General features: G+C 36.6%; 1 protein-coding gene and 1 long non-coding RNA gene across 4 annotated transcripts in view; one reads left to right on the top strand and one right to left on the bottom strand.

Moving 5' to 3' along the window:
• The window catches only part of LOC136343893 (kinesin-like protein CG14535), a 130,410-nt gene that overhangs the window by 53,136 nt on the left and 57,181 nt on the right, over window positions 1–20,093 (top strand). The window contains exon 1 of one of the 2 annotated variants that reach the window (XM_066290888.1): window positions 14,767–14,895. The exons of the other annotated variant lie outside the window; for it this stretch is intronic. Coding sequence (XP_066146985.1) covers window positions 14,852–14,895 — 44 coding nt within the window. The 5' untranslated portion in view covers window positions 14,767–14,851. Of the gene's footprint in view, window positions 1–14,766; window positions 14,896–20,093 lie in introns of those variants that run through there. 2 annotated transcript variants of the gene reach the window in all.
• LOC136343917 (uncharacterized) overlaps window positions 14,011–20,093 on the bottom strand; it is a 96,021-nt gene continuing 89,938 nt past the window's right edge. The window contains exons 3-4 of one of the 2 annotated variants that reach the window (XR_010732875.1): window positions 14,787–14,916; window positions 14,011–14,672 (exon numbers count right to left, since the gene is read on the bottom strand). This is a non-coding gene — a long non-coding RNA (uncharacterized lncRNA). Of the gene's footprint in view, window positions 14,673–14,786; window positions 14,917–20,093 lie in introns of those variants that run through there. The other variant, XR_010732874.1, reaches the window with a different exon arrangement.

The raw sequence follows: 20,093 nt of genomic DNA on the forward strand, positions 1-20,093 counted from the left end.
AGTTCAATAGTCCGTAGGCGAACTGCGCTTGCAACTCGTCCGTAACTTCAATAACTCTAAAGTTTAGTGTTTAATTTAAGAAAGGGGAGTTTTGGCAAGTAAATGACCTTAAGTGTTTCGACAAATAAAACTCTAAGCAAACGATCATGACATTTATCAAATGCAGATACAAGAAATGGACAATTTAAATAAAAGTTCATTGCCATTGAAACTGCCTTCAAAAGATTTTATCACTCTTTGTAGATCTCAGCAAAAACTCCCAGTAAATGCTTTTTTTACCATTTTCCTTTAAATGTCCTTTAACCGATCTGCCTCAAGGAAAATGTATATACGTATAATTAGTTGGACACCCTAATGAATTGAAGGAGGCATTCTGCTAAATAAAATTGAGATTTTCAAGCTCCCGCAGAAGCTTCGATGGTATTTACTTTTTTAATTTGCCATCGCTTCGGGGATTGCAGCAAAACATTCTTTTAATTCGTCGTTTTTCAGCTCTGTCAAGAAAAGGCATTGAAGCTCACAAACCAAAAAGTCAACACAATGTTTACCGAACCACTCTGCCTGTCTTTGTTAGGCTTAATTTCAAAGCCAAATCCCCAATTTGCATAAAGATCTGAAGTGTATACGTGTGTGTGACCTAGTTGGGGCGGTTTGATTAAATTTTGAAGTTTGAAGGGTGTGGGAGGATATCTATGGCAAAAATCTCTCCGAGTTCTCAGCGCTGTTTACAGGAATTCTTAATCCCATTTTTGCCGCTTTCCCAGGGAAATTACTGTCTAATGGAACGTTCCAGCACTCTCAGAGAGTGTTTAGCAATAACTTCCATTTGTCTGGTCGTTATTTTAACATCCTGTCTTTTAGTACTCTAATTCGCCGATTGCGACGTGCATTTGTTTAAAAACATCCGCCAGAGGCGTAGGAATACGTTCAAAATAGTCAGAATAAAGAGCCTTTTTGTTAATGTAGGTTTTGAGAAAATTAGTCATATATCTTCAATACTAGACAATCCGAAGTGTGGTAAGAGAATTTCAAGGGGCAGAAAATCCAATCACAAACACACACTTTTGAACATCAAAGCAAAAACAACGCCTCGTCTGATTTATGGCCATTGTGGCTTCCTTAGTGCAAAGAACAAAAGGCTCCTCCGTCACTGGCTAAAAAGGTATCTAACCCTAATCCACCCCCTTTGAAATTCCTCATTTGAGAACGTCGTCTAATGCCCCTCAAGATGAATACTTATTTATGGCAGTTTTTACTCCCAGTCGGCGCTTACGAGAGCCGTTGTAGCTCTAAAAAGAAACGTTTCTGGCATTTACTCTAATTCGGATTCGTGATGATTCGGGGAGATTAGGAATTGAGTCCGTCGCTCTCGTTTAAGTAGCGGCTGGTATTTTTGGAATTAAATAAATTTAATTGGGCCAATAACAAAGGTACCTTTCCGGGAGAGTAAGGGAAAATCCGGGATTTCTGTTGGAGCACAGAGGATACTTATCCCGTGGAAAACAAGAAGTAGAGGAATTCGCTCGAGTCCTCGTGCAGACTGTATAAATTGACTTTTCATCTTGAGGATTGAAAACAGGGAGCGAAATACGGAAACATCCTGACAAATCCAGGAATTCTCCAGGGTCGTTGCGAATATTGGCTTCGTTTGTGCCAAATCGGCTTTAGTGGTTGCCTATACATTGTTCTTGTTGATCGTCAGCTTTCATCTTGAATGGGAAAAAGCCTTGAATTTCACTTGTTTTCATGTCATGAACTTAATGAATCTGCTGTTCTCATGAATGTTACTTAGAAAAATCAACAAGTAACGGGGAAAAATTATCATTATTTAATTAATTAATATTATATGAGTTATGAGATTAATTAAAATGGGTCGTTTATGTTTTTTTTTTTGTTTTCATTTATGTCATGACTCGGGGTTCGGGATTGTAAAGGAACCTTTGAGAATCAGCTGGGAGGCGCAAATCTAAACTAAAGCTATTGGCTTAATTCGAGAGTTTTTGTTTCAAATTCTTGCCCTCGGACGCCCCTGCATATTCTCGGAATAATGTAGATGAACTAAGGATTTTAGAGGGGAATTTATTTCAAAATGTAGGAGGGAGAGAAAGTACTAATACAACGCAAATCATCTGCTAACTTTACGTAATATGTATTACATGTTATTACACACAGTATTGGCCATAATTATCGCAACTTTAAAAATTGATTTATATTTTTGTTTAAATCAAAGCATATACATCTTTCATTGAATTACCTTTACTTATCACACAAAAGGAATATATCATCTCTTCTCATATCCACTGGTATAAACAAATTGCGTTTATATGGTGGCCAACACGATTGCAACCAAATTGTTTTACTTAAATAATTAACTATAACAATGAAAAATAAAACAGTTTTTTTAAATATTTAATGTGGTGTCCTTTAGCCCTCACTACATCTGCCATTCTATTTGGCACAGAATTAATTAATTTCTCAATTAAAGCTGAATCCGTTTGTGATCCAGCTTTTCATAGTAATTCGAATAGTTCCGTGGCATTTTCAACTTTTCGGTCCAGAATTTTCTAATCCAAGATTTCCCATAAGTTCTCGATTGGATTGAGATCGGGACTTTGGAACGGCCACTTCATAACAGATATTTTTTGCTGTTCTAACCATTCCTCGACCAATTTCGAAGCATTCTTTGCATCGTTATCGTGGTGAAAGGTGAATTTAAGCGGCATGAGCTCGTGTGTACGGGGTTCCAAAACGTTTCTCAAAATGTCTCTGAGATATAAACTTGTCCATCCTTCCTTCAATTTTGAGCAAAGGACCCATACTAAATGACGAAAAGCACCCCCACCCCACTACAGATTCTCCGCCATGTTTCACAGTGGGACAATTGTATTTTGGATGCAATATCTGACCTTTAGGTCGCCTTACGTGAACCATACCATTATTTCTAAATAAATTAAACTTTGTCACTAAGTACGACTCTTTTCAATCGTTTGGTGTCCGGTGTACGCGATTTGAGTAAAGTCTTTTTGGCAGTCCATACTCGTTTTTAGCCATTTTCACAAAGTTTTCGCCTTATTGTACGACTTGCAAGGCCAGGTGGTCCTATTTGGTCGATTTCACTCAGTATTTTCGTTCAAGATAGGAAAGGACTCCTTTTCGCAACATTTAAAATCTTTCGATCCAATCGCTTGGAAGACTTCCTTGGTCTACCAAGGTTTTTTAGTGGTATTGCACTACCAGCACGAACGAATTGCTTGACGATTCTCGACATTGTCGATTTATGCAGTTGTAAATTTCTGGCTATTTCGACTTGCCTTAGGCCATTCTTATAAAAATTAATCACTCCGGTTCTAATGTCACCACTATACGTTTTGCTTCGAGCCATGGCGCAAAATTCGCTAAATAACAGTCGAATTGAATACAAGAACTCAGAATAAAAATTTTCCAAAAGCAAATACGAATAAATAAATACACTGACTTTCAAAAAAACCGCAACACCAAGAAAAACACATCGCACACGTTTGAAATTCTGGCATTACGTTGGGTCAGGTAATGGATAAAAACGATCAAAATATCAAAAGAAAATTATTGTGAATAAGTGAAAAAATTTAATAATAATTTAATAATGGGTGGTATCTCCTCTTAAATTAATACATTCCTGTAGCGACGTGGCACGCTTAAAATTAAATTGTCAATATCTTCCTGTGGTATTGTATCCCGGGCAATCTGCACCTGCTCGCGGAGTTCATCTATGGTCTCTGGAGGGCGAGCTAAACGTTGAAGTCTCCGACCCATTATATCCCATACATGCTCTATTGGGGACAAATCTGGAGACCGAGCTGGTCAAGGCAAAGCATCCAAATTTTCAGCTTCCAAATACCTCAAAGTATCGTTGGCTACATGTGGTCGCGCATTATTATCCTGTTGAAATGTGCTTCCAGGATGGTCGTGCCTGTATGGTACAAGAACCGCTTCTAAGACACTATTAATGTACCGCTGAGCATTTAATCTGTCATAAATGAAAACAAGAGGAGACCGACTACCATACTGGATGGCACCTCAAACCATGACACCTGGTGTTAAACCAGAACGACGCCTTTCCAACAAGTCCAAATTTAATCGCTCTCCTCTGCGCCTTCTAAGACGTAACCGTCCATCAGATCGCCATAAACAAAATCGGCTCTCATCACTGAACACGATTCTTCTCCACTCATCCACCCATTGCACTCTCGGACGACACCACTCCAGTCGGGCCACCCTGTGGTTTCGTGATAATGAAAGCCGACGCATAGGACGATACGAGTTTAGTCCAAAACTTCGAATTCTGCGATACATCGTACCAAGGGAGACCCTTCGATTTAGGGTGGCTACCCAGTTACCACCAAGAGACGGAATTGTTTCAAACGGGGCGCCTGTCGCTGAACGACCAAGTCGCCGGTCTTCGCGTCGGTTCGTCATTCTTGGACGGCCACTACCACGATGACGATTTACTGACCCTTCGTTAGACCAATCTCTCCAAGCTCTTAGCGCTGTTGATGCGTTTCGATCCAATCTACGTGCAATTTCGCGGGAAGGTAAACCTGCCTCGTGCATACCAACAATTCTTCCCCTTTCAAAGGGAGTTAACTACCGATAAATTGCATTTTGGCGTAGACGAGGCATTTTTCACTACCACACATTCAATATGGTATTAACAATAATACCTTTATCGCTATCCGCCTGTAAAAAAAAATTGCAAAAAGAACGATCGTCACAGATAAAAAAGTAAAGAAAAACTTTATATCGTATTAAAATACGAACTTGAAATTTTTATCATTTTTTTCTCTTTAAAAGACCAAAATTATACCAAAATTTCAAGTACATACAATGCGTTTTTCTTGGTGTTGCGGTTTTTTCGAAAGTCAGTGTAGTTGCGATAAATTTGGCCAATGTAGAAACACAATTTGTTTGTACCAGTGACTATAAGAAGAGATAATACATTCCTTTTCTCTGATAACTTAAGGTAGTTCAATAACGGACGTACGTACCGGATGCCCCATTTGTTCCTTCGATTTAAACAAAAATATGAATCAATTTTAAAAGTTGCAACAATTATGGCCAATACGGTATAATACATGATAGATATTTTTCGTAATTTTCATCATCGGGTAAAGTGAATTGATTTTCATCTCGTCATCCAATCCGAACACTGGCTAGCCCTCCAGTTACATGAGGTATCAATAGAGATTTTTACTGCCGAAACACGGAGTGCGCTCGTAGTTGAATATGGCCAACACTATCAGCAACAAAAAAATAAAAGTGCCCTATGTATGTATTTAATTAAAACCGGAAACACAACTTGTGTGCAAATGAACAACGCGCTGAAATTTGAACTAATTCCGGAACAAACCCGGCGAGTGACTCTCCAAAAATTCCGGACGATCGTTGAAAAGTTCGTTATTTTTAATAAAGTGTTACGAGAGGGCTGTCGGCCTGCCTGGCCGAAAATCGGTTTTAATTTTTTTTTAACGATATAGACAGCTTTCAAACTATTCCACGTCCTGCCTACCAGGCAGTATAACGATTATTATCGCAGCACTCACACGTACACGAGCAACAACATAGATTTGGTTTATTTGCAGGGAATCAATGAGCGGAACGATACGTTCCTGCGGTCTCAGGACATTTATCTCCTGGCAGGATCTTATACTAACAGTGGGATATCCTTCGCCGTAATTGGCAGGATATGAGAAACTACCAGAGGAATGCAGCTTGCTGCCCAGCAGTATGCCTCGCATTAGGCGAGACTTGCTTCATACGCCTATTAAATCTAATAACGGAGAAACGATCCAACTATATTACTTTACTATTTTGTGGGAACCTTTGATGATTGGAGAATGGGAAAAAATAATTACCATAAGACAGAAATGACTACTTTTATGGATTCCATTTGATGGGCCGAACTGAACTTTCAAATGCTCGGACCTTTACGAGAAACGTACTGGTACTAACGAAGTTGACCGTACATCGGGCAAAATTAATAAAACGGGCGTAAACCGATATTTCTACGGTTTTTTGGTTCCTGAAAATAATGTATTCATTGCAAATACAGGGTGAGTCGGGAGGATCGTGCCAAACTTCAGGAGCGTGTTGTACATGAAAAATAAATGTAAAAAAACTCAAATGTTGTTATCCGATTTTCGTTTGTTTACAAGTTATAGCGTAAATAAAATTTTTTAACTAGGATTCTATTTACCATAAACGTACCTTTCCTGGACGTTGGATTGGTTGTGGTGGCCCTATTAGTTGGCCTCCAAGCTCTCCAGACCTCACACCACTAGACTATTGTTTGTGAGGTTGGTTTAAAACTGAAGTGTACAGAGTAAAAGTGGACACTCAAGATGCACTAATTCAACGCATTAGAAATGCTGCAGCTGCCATTAAAGAAAGACATGAAACAGTCAGGAGCGCAACGAATGCTCTTCATAGACGAAGCCGAAAATGTTTAGAAGTTTATGGTAATATGTTTGAACATTTACTATGATATCCAAACGTTAATTCATGGAATTTCTTATGAAATTTATAAATTTTTTAAATTTTATGTTTTAATTTTATTTACGCTATAACTTGTAAACAAACGAAAATCGGATAACAACATTTGAGTTTTTTTACATTTATTTTTCATGTACAACACGCTCCTGAAGTTTGGCACGATCCTCCCGACTCACCCTGTATAAGTATAGAATATATGTTGCAAAAGAAACTTACAAAAATAATTCCAATACGATAAAAATAAATAACAAACAACAATAAACGAAAAATATAGGCACAAAATTAACACTACAAACACAAATGTGCATATTATACAGGGTTGCTCATTAGTGCGTCAAAGTGCGATATCTCAGTAAACATAAGTTTTGGAAAGAAATTTGTCTTGGTAAAGTTTTTGGGGAATAAAAGGCACGTATTTTTAAATTATTTTCAAATGTACAGGGTCTGTCATAAAAGTGTGGTAGTATCAAATTATGTTTTTTTAAATAGAACCCCCCAATTTTGTTGCCATTTTCGGATTTATCGTCAAATTTTAAGGTTAGTTTATGAAATAGGTCTTTTATAAAAAATTTACCATTTTCGAGTTATTTGTGAAAATTCGAAAATTTTGACAGCCGCAAGGTCTCACGGAAATCAATGCTGTTTCCTAACCGTTGCGAATTTTGTAATCGATCTTATGAGGCTCCAAGGCGACACAATAAGCTACGTTTTGACATGTTTTAGTTTAAAAAGAGTTTTCCATAACCCTCGAAATAGGCCTCCGAAGTTGTATGATTTCAATCCTCAATAACTTGCTTATTTCAAATAGAACGCCCTACTTTTCTCGACGGCATCGTGTTCAGAATCCAAAAACCTGCAACTTTTGTTAACATTACCCTATCCCTAAACCCAACCGTTTCTGAGCTGCTGAAAATTGCCCCCTTTTTACATCTAAATTTGTATTTGAAAAGTGAGTTTCGATGACTGTATTATTATTTTTATATTATTTATAACAAATTATTATTATTTATTTTCACAATATTATTTGTATCAACAATAAATTCTCAAACTGTCCTCCATTTCGATCAGAAACCAGTTGAAGTCTTGCCAGAAAAGACCTATTTATTATTAACAATTTTTTTTTATAATCGTTTATTTGAAGAAGTTTAAAGAGAACAATGAACATCTAGGATTCAATGCTTAGTTACACCGCACTTCGCCTCAATTAAGGCCTTCAGGCGTCGCGCCATGGATTCGACCAATCTTCTAGTCACATCCGAAGAAATGTTTCCCCACACGTTAAAAACTACTTTTTTAATTCCTCTAAATTGCTGCAGTTGCTGCAATTTCGCCCTTAATTTTTTTTTAATTTGCCACAAATTCTCAATGGGACTGAGATCTGGCGATCGAGGTGGAGAATTTAATCATTTTGGTACTTTCTGCACTAATCAAATCTTTACAATGCCAGCGGTGTGCTTCGGATCATTGTCGTGTCGAAAATAAAACCCTCTCGGCATGTTCAACTTCTCCGTTGATGGTCGCAAGTTTGCTCTTAAAATATCAAGGTAGACATTTTTATCCATTATCCCTTTAATTTGGTGTCGGTTGCCGGTACCAATCGCTCCCATAGCTCCTCGTAACATTAATGATCCACCTTCGCGTTTTTCTGTTTTCTTTATGTTTCTGCCCTGCAGTTGTGTATTTAGTTTCCTCCATGCGATTGGTCTTCCATTCGATCCAAACAAGTTTGTTTTCGTTTCGTCTGTGAAAATGGGAGTATTTTAAATTCGACGGGTTTTTTTACATACTTTTTTTTGCAAAATCGAAGCTTTTCTGTTTAGTAATTGTTAATATAAAGGGTCTCTTTCTTGGTATTTTGCCCTTAAAACCGCCTTTTCTGAGAACTCTTCTTAGTGTTTCACTTGACACAGGTTTGCCGATTCTCTGGGGTACTTTTTTTGTTAAGTTAGAGACACCTTCCTTCGGATTAATCTTTAGAGCTCTTACAATAAATCGTTCATCCTTTTCAGAGAGTATCTTTTTTCATCCTCTTCCAGACTCGCCTTGTACCAAACCTCGATAACGATATTTGTTTATTATCCACTGTCCTGTTGAATGTGTCCTTTCTATTAAATTACCAATTTATCGCATAGTTTTTCCGGTACAATGAAACTTTATTATTAATTGGTGCGACGCAGTTTGCACTATCTCATTTGCCATTTCTAACACGTTCATGAAATAAATGAAACTGTTAAATGATTTTAGAATCAACTTATCAGTCTCAAAGGAGTTTGCAAAAAAAAACTGTTTTGATACATATTTACAGCCAAAATAAAAGTGAATATGATGCCGCGTACGGTTAATTTTGTGTCTATATTTTTCGCTTATTGTTGTTTGTTATTCATTCTTATTGAACTGAAACTGTTTTTGTAAGTTTTTTTTGCAACATATCTTCTATACTTATATTTGCAATTAACCCATTAGCGCCCAAATTATTTTGTCGTGAAAAAATGTCCTGCTTTCTTCACGAATTAGTCTTTTAGCATCATATTTTAAAATTCATCTTGAAATGTATCTTTTTTTTCAGCGGTTTTTTTAAAAAAAGGTGATATATATATAGATCCCTGGGATGTGCCTTATACTTTTTAATTTTATTTTTGATTAAATTATTTAGGCGTTAAATTCATAAATTTTATTTTTTACAAAAACTATTTAATAAAAAAAAATACAAAAACTAAATAAACTGTAAGTACAGGTCTGCTTATTGTGCCAATTAGGAAAGCAAAGAGTACACAAGGTAACATTACATTTGTCACAGAATGTTAACTGAAGACCATCGTACGAATGCAGTTCTCGCTGCATACTTAACCACCTGCATAAGCTAACCTTATGTCCCAATAAAAATTGTTTTCATAAACAAATTTATGTCATAAAGGTTGTTTATTTTCTGCGATCTATACAGGGTGTCCTCGAATTACGTGGCCAAAATAATACCGCAGATTGTTTGAGTGAAAATAAGTCGATTTAACTAAACTTCCCTCAGTCCAAAAGTTGATAATTTGGAGCTACAGGGTGTTAAAGTTGAAAAAAATAATCACATTTTCTTTCATATCTTTCGATTTCTTTGAGTTAATTTCACGAAATTTCATATTTGAGGGTGTTCTAGGATACGAAATTCAAATTTATTAACGATTTAGTTGTTTCTTCTAGGGGGCGCCACAAGCGACCATTAGGACACATTTAAATCTCTGTAACTTTTTCGTGCCACGGTGTATATTATTTTGGTATTTAAAAACCTTTTTCCCTACCTTTTATACTTAGAAAAGGTATACTTTATTGACGTCGCTAGAAGCAACGGTTTTGGAGAAAAACGCATAATTCTAATGCGCTGCATATTTGCGTTGGCGCTTTTAAGTAAATAACTCAGTTGGCTATGTTTTTAATTGACATTTTAACACTTGAATTTGTTTCTCAAACGTCAGTTTTTTTATTTAGCCCTCAGTTTTTCTTGTCAGTTTCGCTTCTTGTTCCTGTAAATATCCATAAGTATGGCCAATAAATTCACTTATTCTGAAATGGTGGATATGCTGTTAGTTTATGGACTTTGCCGTTGTAATAGTCAAAATAATATCTGATTTTGAAAACTTATTGTTATACCTTTACTAATAATTATTTTTGAAAAACTTAATTTTTTTTAACGGAAAATAATTTTAAGGTAATTTGCATGCATCATCAGGCTTAGATGCATTTTTCTCCAAAACCGTTGCTTCTAGCGACGTCAATAAAGTATACCTTTTCTAAGTATAAAAGGTAGGGAAAAAGGTGTTTTTAAATACCAAAATAATATACACCGTGGCACGAAAAAGTTACAGAGATTTAAATGTGTCCTAATGGTCGCTTGTGGCGCTCCCTAGAAGAAACAACTAAATCGTTAATAAATTTGAATTTCGTATCCTAAAACACCCTCAAATATGAAATTTCGTGAAGTAAACTCAAAGAAATCGAAATATATTAAAGAAAATGTGATTATTTTTTTCAACTTTAACACCCTGTAGCTCCATAATTATCAACTTTTGGACTGAGGGAAGTTTAGTTAAATCGACTTATTTTCACTCAAACAATCTGCGGTATTATTTTGCCCACGTAATTCGAGGACACCCTGTATATAGATCACTGGGCGCTAGTGGGTTAATATATTATTTTCTGTAACACAAAAAACCGTAGAAATGTTGGCTTATAACGATTTTATTAATTTTTGCTTTGGTCAATTTTGTCGGTAACTGCAGCTGCCCGAGAATCAATCGGCCACCCAATGCATCGGAAATTTCTTTTTGCGAGTTAACCAGAAGGTTTTATTGTTCGCGGTATATAAGCTGGACTCTTAATCGTCTACCTCTTGAGCCTATAAATGTATTCTGCACGTCTAAAATGGGATGTTAATTTTCTTCTGTCTTACTTGGGAATAACGCTACACACGCAAGTAGGGATGGTTATAGCTGTAGAAATGCACATTATTCCCAGTTAAAATTTACTGAGAATAACATTGACCCTTTACCAAGGGCTCGGCCGAAAATCCTTGTGAACGGTGTTGGGTGATAAATCTAGCGCCCCTTTCAGAACCCGCAAAAAAGGTATTAGAAAAACGAAAATCAATTTATGTGAGTATGTAAAGTATATGTAACACGTTCAAAATTTCTGGCTTCCCTTCTTATAACAATTTTTTCATTTGAGGTCCTGATTTCGCGGGTAGATCTGTCACCTAAACCTTGAAAAGGGTTTTCACCCGAGCTTTTAGTCAAGGGTGAACGTTATTCTCAGGTAGTTTAAACTGAGAATAGGGTCCAATTCCAGTGCCACGAGTTGCAGATAGCATATTGTTGAGAGATTATAAATTTTCTAAAATTAATAGCTTGTAATTTTCGAGGAGGTCCACAGCACGACATCAATAATATTTGTCAATTGATTTCAGCTATTGCGAATATAAGTGGGTTTCTTTGATTTTTGCGAGAGCATTGGATATGAGTTGCAAACAGATCACAAATCTACCAAACTTTTTTTCAATGGAAAGTTCTAGTTATTGCCATTTTTGGCCCTTGAAGGCATGTCTACATGCAACAAGAGAAAATACGAAATCAATCCTTTGGTTTTATTAAATGTAACTGGGCAAGTATATCTTCATATCGAAAGTTTATAATCGACAGAAACGTGCACCGGAAAGAGATGTGATGAAGTCAAAGAGAAGTTAAAGTATCTAAACGATATTTAAATCCACTAAAGCGATTGAGAATTGGAAGTGGTGTTGACATGTCGACAACCTGAAAAGAATAAATAAGAGAGTTTTGAGGTGTAATTGTTGAGGTTTGCTGAACTGAAATAGTTGAGTGCTGAGCTCGCAGACGTGGAGAACTCTATTTAGTAGAGGGAAATCTCACGCGTGGTGTGTACGGCTTGCCTGATTGACTCACTTATCCTATAATGGTGGTTATTTACATGATTATGCTTACATTTCTCTCTGTTCTTGATGCAGTCAATCTCTTAAACCAAAGTTTTTCGAGAGGTATTGAATACAGAACTGTTTCAAAACCTTGGAAAGGTCTCTTCTAAAACAGCAGCATACAAATTGGTATCGATTGCTATGGCTCCTTCTTGGGAATATTCTTTGAATAGAGTTTCTTTCCTGGGCCACTGTCGGTTTCACTGACTGTTGGATTCTGTTGCTTTTGGGAGATATCACCTCTTCCATAAACCAGTAACTTTTGTGCACAAGCCCGGTAAAACGGACTCTTCTCAAGTAAATTGGTATTTTCGGGTTATAACGAAGCACTGTAGACGACGTAAACGCGGCCAAAACCCCTCGGTAAGAATTCATAAAAGACTATTATCATCTCCGTTCGTCCCGTGGTCCGGCATAAGCTGGAAATACTACTGTAATAACGTGTAATAAAAGCGTTTTCTTTCTCTTTCTTTTGTCATATTCGCGGATTTTCTTTGTCATATGAGGCCGATCCCCGCTTTTAAATCACACTTACGAGCTTTGACTCGGGAAGATTATTTTTCGGGGAGGAACGAGATAAATAAATATTATCTTCCAAGGCGACGTTTTACGGGACACCTGTGACTCGCTTATGAAAGTACAATGAGGTTTATTTTTATTACCTCCCATCTTCACATGCAGACGGAGAGCTACAATGTAAATTTGACATCCGAGTGACGCACCTCAGGGGAAACTAACTCGATTGTGATGATGCCAGTATTTACTGAAATACTAATGCTGGAATTAAAGCATCCCTTTATGGGCATTCTCCGGACATGTGGCAACGATGTGAACGCAAACAGCAGCTAATCATATTGCGGCGGAACATCAGACCTGACCTAATCATTTATTTAGGTCCATATTGGAGTAAAGGGTACAATGAGCCCTTAGCGCTCCATTTGGACTTGATTCACTGTTAATTTTTAACCAGTCTCTGACGTCAGCAGTCAGCTTATTGTTAATTATGTGACTACCAGGCCATTAAGACGCCTATTTATAAGTTGTCAAAACAGAATGAAGTTTTCACGCAGTGCTGACGCACTCCATATTTTATCGAACAAGCTTACATGACTCTTCCACTGGCTCGTCAGTGTCAAATTTCATTTCCCAGGGAATTTTGAAAGCGTTTAATTTAACACTTAAGTGAGTTAAAAAATGGGACGGGAAAAAGAGAGGAACCGACGTCAGGCAAGGAGAGAAATAATTATGCAGGTGGAACGGATGCAAGAACATAAGCCCGTTCCAGCAGGGTCTTTATTTGCACCTCGACCGGGGCATCCCGCATTAGCTTTGTTAAGTAGAACCGCATTTTTAGAAATGGAGAAAATCCGGGAAAATCCGGAGAACACGAACAGGTGAACGTTTTCTCTGACTGAGCTCATTTGCCGAAAATCTGGCGAAATCTCCGTCTCGAATGATAACGACGTTATCTGCCGATTCATTTCCTGCCTTGTTTAAACGGTTTAGGACCATTGTGAACGACTTAATTCTCTAAGCTTATTTTTAACGCAGAATAGGGATTTTTTCGAGGTTCCTTTACAACTTATTTTGCTATAGTGGCTGCCTTTAAGCTTAGGCGTAACAACAGAGTTATCTACAGGGTGGCTCAGAAACAGTGGTACAATGGGGTGCTGGATATCTGAGGGCAAAAAATCGAGCTACATTCAGCTGAATTTACCTCAGACAAAATTGGCTTTTTTTCAATCTATGGGGCGTCAATTTTTGTCTTTTCTGTAAATTCGGGATAAATCTCATAGTTTGTGCTTCACAAACTTGAAATTGCCCCTGGGGAAGTTTTAAACTTATTAGATTCTTTTCTTATTTTTTGAAGTTGGAAAATTAACGTTGATCTACCAAGAGCGTGGAGGGAAACGATTCCCCTGCTCCTCTTTTCATTTGCTCACCAAGACCTCTTGGTTTATGTATACTTCATGAACACTTTCGGTAATTTTTTCCCAATTTCCCCTGATGCTGTCAAATACACATACGTGGTATCTGGTGAAAAATTACCATTTCAGGCATGTTCCCAATAAATTCACGTTGTACACGTCCCGTTCGCTCGGCTGTCGCATCTGAGACTAATTTTCTCAGCAGCACAATATGTATTCGAACGTTGCCACCCAGGAAGAGAATACACCGCGCCGCATACTAATAATATGACCATATCCTGAAGTCATAACTCAAATTTTAAAAATACCCACCCACGGCAAATGTCCGAATATTTTCGATAATTAACTTCGTATTGGCACAATCGAGTTTATAGTGCGAGAGCATTTGTCATGTCCAAGAACATAATAAAGACCCTACGGGAACGTTTATGTGCGGAGCTGCTGTATACATATTTGTAGTATAAACGCCAATATTACATCAGCCGTTAGGTCATCCTGACAGCAGGGCAGTTACTTCATCAAATACCCTATTTCAATCCACAATTCGGTAAGAAATCTCCAAGAAGAAAAGCAACGTTTTTTTGTTTAACAAATAATATCTCGGTTGTTGCGCATCCACGATGCACCTTGGCGAAGTGCGTCGCGACGCTCGCGAAGATGCCAGTTGCACGCTGACCGTCGCGGCGCATTGCACATAGCCCTGTTCCATCCGAAAGGGAGCTGGAAAGACGCGATTATGATTTCTGAAATAAAAATTCATTAATTGTTCTTAATTATATTGTTATAATCATGTTAAATAATTGTCTTGTTGTCCATTTATACATAATGTAGGTGACGAAAATAAGTTAATAATTTACCCATTTATACACTGTTAAAAGTTTTGTTTACGGTGCCAGAAGACCCAGTTTGCGGTTGGTGTTTTATGATGGCATCCAACGTTGATCCTTCCACAAGTAGGGATGAAAGGTAAGGTAGTTTTCAAAGTTTCTGGGGACAATAAAAACAATTAGCAGTAAACATGGCAATGAGGGAGGAAGTCTCAATTGACACTCAGGGTTAATAACAGAGTGGCATTATTGGCAACCCCACAATAATGAAACGATACAACAATAGGGCCATTGTCGTGGGTAATTTACATATTATATAACAAGTTAACTACATCGGGTATATATTACGAAAATGCTTTGTTTGTAGGCCTTAGTGTCTGCCTAAAATTTTAGTAATTAACCCAAATTTTGTTGATTTTTTAGTAGATTGTTTTGTTTCTTTATAGACAGCTCGAAAAATCTACTGTAATAATGTTGTCTTATAGACGCATTTTTATATACAAAAATGAATATAAAAATGTGTATTTTGTGTGATCTTTGACATGAAAAAATGTAAGGAAGGAAAATTCGTAATGAAACTTTTGTTGAGATAAGTTTTTGTGGATTAAGTTGATTTCATATCGATCTCAGAAGTATTATCATCGTTTACGTAAGATTAATGATCTTTTTAGTTTCCAAACGAATAGTTCCAATATTAGTGGCACGTGATATTAATTAATATTGTCTTGTATTAGGACTTTCGTCAACGTTTTTTCGAAAAAATTGATTCAGATTTTTGTGTAAATTTTTCACCAATTTCAATTTTCACCATTTCATATTTCATTGTTTTCGTTTGCGTAAAGCTTGAACATTTTTTTTGGGTAAAGAAAGTTTTTCATAAATTCAGGAAGGGACCTTATTTTTTAGTTTTTTCAAACATTTTATGTGATCCGATGATTTCCTAAGGAAATTTTGAGAAAGTTTTAATGCGTTCCTTGTATAATTTTATACCGAATTCAAATTATAGAGGATTTGTAATGCATTTTTAAATAACTTTTGTTGGTATAAAAATATTCATATTAGCACTAAATTTAATTCAACAAATTCTTTAAAGTAATTAAAAACAAAGAAACAGGTAAAAACGTGCAATCTCTTCAAAATTGAGATAACTTTAAGGGAAATATTGGTTATTACATTTTAAGCAGCTTGGAGGCATTTTTTAAGATTTTATTTTTCTCGAATTCCTCGGAACCTTGTAACTATAATACTTCTCGAGCAAACCCTTCTATTTCAGTGATTTTTCCATCATTTTCCTCTATATTTTTTTCAAACAAACTATAAAAATAAGATGTTAGTATGCTGTAAAAGTAATTGATTGTTAAAACTAGAAATATTTAACTATTTACAACTGTCTCGGCAAAAGTTTAACATCAGTTAGTTTTTTAAGATTTGTCTTCACATATTCATATATGTATGTCGAGTTTGTCCTTAATCTTCCTTGTCTTAAAACATCAGAAACTATAGAAGATATGACGTCGATTAATTGGGAAATGTGGCAAAATCAGAGCGGCTCTAGCTGTTCAGATTTGCGAAACATTTTGAAAATACCAAAATGATTTTATTTTGAAAGATCATCAAAACCTGTAGAAACATTTCTAAAGCCACTTTTTGAGTGAAATGCGCCTGGGAGGATGAAATTTGAAGAAAAAACTACAGATTTTTCCAAATAATATTATCTTTTTCTTACTGCGGCATCTTTGGATTTTTACACTTTTTGATAATAAAATAATGTAATATAACTAAATGATGTTTCCAGAATACCTTAACGTTGCTTGGAAATTTCATTTCCACGGGCTTATTTCAATCAAAAAGATGTTTAAAAATGTTTTTTCAGTTTTCGAGGAACTGCATATACACGCAGGGATTTTCTCAAAATTTCTGCAATACCTGAACACTTGGAGCGGCTCCCATTTGATTACGTTATTGACATACTTCCCCAGAACGTGCTCCATTTAACCGGTTTCATAGCCTTTTATAGTATCCGCAATTGAACTAGAAAAATCAGATAGTGCTAAGATTCGAATACCAACGTGAATTCTGAGAGAAAATGGTATCACAAATTAAACCACGTTGAGACCTAAGCTCGACTTGTGGGCCTACGGAGAATACGGAGATTAAAGTTCAATAGTCGAAGTAAAAGATTAAGACCGGTTTGGTTTTAACACAGGAGAAACTCAAAACTAAATTATTTTCGAAGTTCTGCATGCAACACAATTTTTATACAATCCACATATTTTGTTTTTTTTTCAAGATGTTTCCTTTCATAGATTCTCAATAATCAATCAAAATTAGATTCTCTAATATTGTTTAAAAAATACCAGAAGCTGAAATGAAACATTTTCAAATTAACATGAGAAGCAAAAAAAATTCTTGAAGGATTCGATTTATTTTTGGAATTTGTTCCACTGGACGTATCCTTCACAAACTGGGAAATGATGAAAGCTTTTTATGTCATGAAAAAGCATTATAAATTTTTCAAAAAAATATCTGCAGAACATTGAACTTCTATAGCTGCTACTTAAGGTCTCGGGATTGCAGATTGCGCATGTTTGGATATATATCAAAAGAACTAAAATTTAGAACAGCCTGTAATTCCTGCACATATAAATAAGAAAGGACTCCTCCATTTTGTTTATCAGAGCTATTAGTCACTTAAACATATTGCAGCAAGAATTTATTTGTCTTTCATTGTTGTGTGGTTCCTTGTCTCACATGGCCTTATTATCACAATGATAAACGATGGCGGAACATCATTTAATAAATTCTCCATTATCGACGACGTCCCTGATTGATTCCTAATAGTATTTTCGCCAGTTGTTAATATTTATGGGATATCACAACGTGATAGATGCGTTGCAGGACGAGGAATTTGAGATAATGGATTCGTTCCATGGAAGTTTCCTGCTTTACACTTTGAGAACAGATAAGATGGTCATGTTTGGTATCACTTTAAATATTCCAGGAATATAAAATCGTTCTATAAATGTATCTATATCGAAGTAATAAAAGCGCCCGAAATATGAAACATATTCGTTCGCTTGCTGAACCCGTGGAAAATATCATGTAGCACTTGGCCGAATGAAATCCGTTCGAAAAGTTTTATTCCTTTTCAGATTTGTGAGAAATCCTTTTCATTTTTCCGACACCGAAATTCACTCGTCTTTAGGTAGTTGGAAATAGATGTATACCACCGTATCCACTTTCAAAGTTTTCCCCTTATTCCCGGTCGCAGTTCGACGTATGGACAACTTTTTTCCCGGGAAACTTTCCACGTACTTGTTTTAGACAAAAAAAAACTTCCTAATGTTCGTCTATGGTTAATATGATTTAGTGCCAGTAATTCTTAAACGTTTTGCGGTCACGTCCCGTACAGCACCCTTCTTCATTAGGTGCCCGACTTATTAAATTAACCCCGGAGTTTTTGGCTCCGGTTTATTTTCGCCGAACTGCGGAACAATTAGGGCTATTGCAGAATAGAGCGAAAATGCTTCAAAAAATGCCTGATGACGGGATACTAGTTTACATAACAAACACGAGTTAGCTCTGACCGGGAAAACGGGGAAATTTGAATAAACTCGTTTCCCGTTTTGCTTTTACCGCCTAACAAATCAACACCCGGGCGGCAACATTCCTGGCTAATTATTTCGGCCGGCAGTGAGAAAAATGGACGTCCAAGGACCGTCTTTTCAAATAATAAGGACTCAAATAAATACGTATTATTGTTACTTCGGTAAAGGGAATATATCGCCCCAATAGAGTCTAGTAGAAATCCCCTCCAAAAGGACAAAGACGAGCCATCGTCGAAAGCGAAATTGCGATTCAAACTGGAAATGTAAACACTTCGTTTGGGAGTGTTCCTCAAAAGGGCAAATCCAAGGTTCGTTTTTGTTTCTTTATTACGTTTACGGTTTGCTGAATGGGAGATGAAGAAAGTAAAGATTCAATCTCAACAAACTAACCCCCCGATAAACCCCTGGATTATGTCCACAGAAATACCTTCGCTTAGGCGAAGGCCGTAAAAATTTAATCCCTTGGGTAGTATCGAGAAATAATTTTTACACGGAGGATGTAATGGCAATGTAAAACACAAAGTGCGCGTTTATGCAGTCAAATCATGTGCGTAATTGCAATTTATTGCCGTATTTATAACCGATTTCATTTTTACGCCCGTTATTCCGGGAGAGCCGTTTTAACCGGATAACTGTAAGGCCAAATTGCGGCCCCCTGCGTTGTTGTTACCAAGAGTCGCCTTTTCTTTAATTAAATTTCGCGTTTATTTGGGGAAGAGGTTTGATCAATTTTGGTGAGGCGAATCGCCTTAAGACATCTTTAAATTTGCTACAAGTTTCAATTGAGAATTAACGACTTTAGTGGTGCTGGACAGATTTGAGAAAAAAAACATTTTCCTAGGTATTTAGCATATTAATTGGCTTTAAGAGATGATCACAAGAGTCGCTGATCGCGAGATTAATGTGAGAATAAGCTACATTGAACGGGATTAATGTAAATGTTGCGAGTCCACATAAGAGCAATTTCAGGTTAGGCTGCTACAGGCCATTAATTTCTATAGCTTTTCTAGCTGATGTTTCTTGCCTTAGATCTGCACACCAAATTACAATGTTTTCTACAGAAATCGATACTTTTACACGCACAATTCAAACTTGGGGGCTAGTCAATTTGTGTACAGCGCGAAATGGAAAAAAGAACCCCCCGTAAAAATGGTTTTATTTAAATAATTTTTGGTGTGCACGTTTGTATATGGGAAAACAAAAAAAACGATTAAATTTTCAGCCATATTTATCAGTGTTTTTATGAGTTATCAGGAGTTTTAGTTTTTTTTTTTTTCTATAAAAATTGCAAATAAAATATCAACAATATGACTGCAAAATATCATTTATTGGTGTATTGTGTGCTTAGAAATTGCTTTTAGATTAATCTAATATGCCTAGGCGTAGTATGCACTGAAATTTTCATCAGTTGAATGAGTTTAAGAGAGGCCGAATAGTGGGTCTACGAGGGGCTAGTCGGTCTTTTAAAGAAATCGCCCCTAGATTGAACCGTAGTGTAAACACTATAACGAGATGTAGTCAGACATGGTTCCAAGAAGAGCGAACGGACAGAAGGAGAAGTACTGGACGATCCCGAAGAATTACAGAATGCCAATATTGCCGCCTTCGAATTATGGTCCTAAGGGATGGGTTCGTCTCGTCGAAGACGCTGGCGGATCAGTGGTTTGCTGAGCATGGAAGGCTCATCGGGACTCGAATCATTTATCGCCGAATAAGAACTTTTGAACTG

This window comes from Euwallacea fornicatus, chromosome 16 (genome assembly GCF_040115645.1).
Source record: "Euwallacea fornicatus isolate EFF26 chromosome 16, ASM4011564v1, whole genome shotgun sequence".
Lineage (NCBI taxonomy): Eukaryota > Metazoa > Arthropoda > Insecta > Coleoptera > Curculionidae > Euwallacea > Euwallacea fornicatus.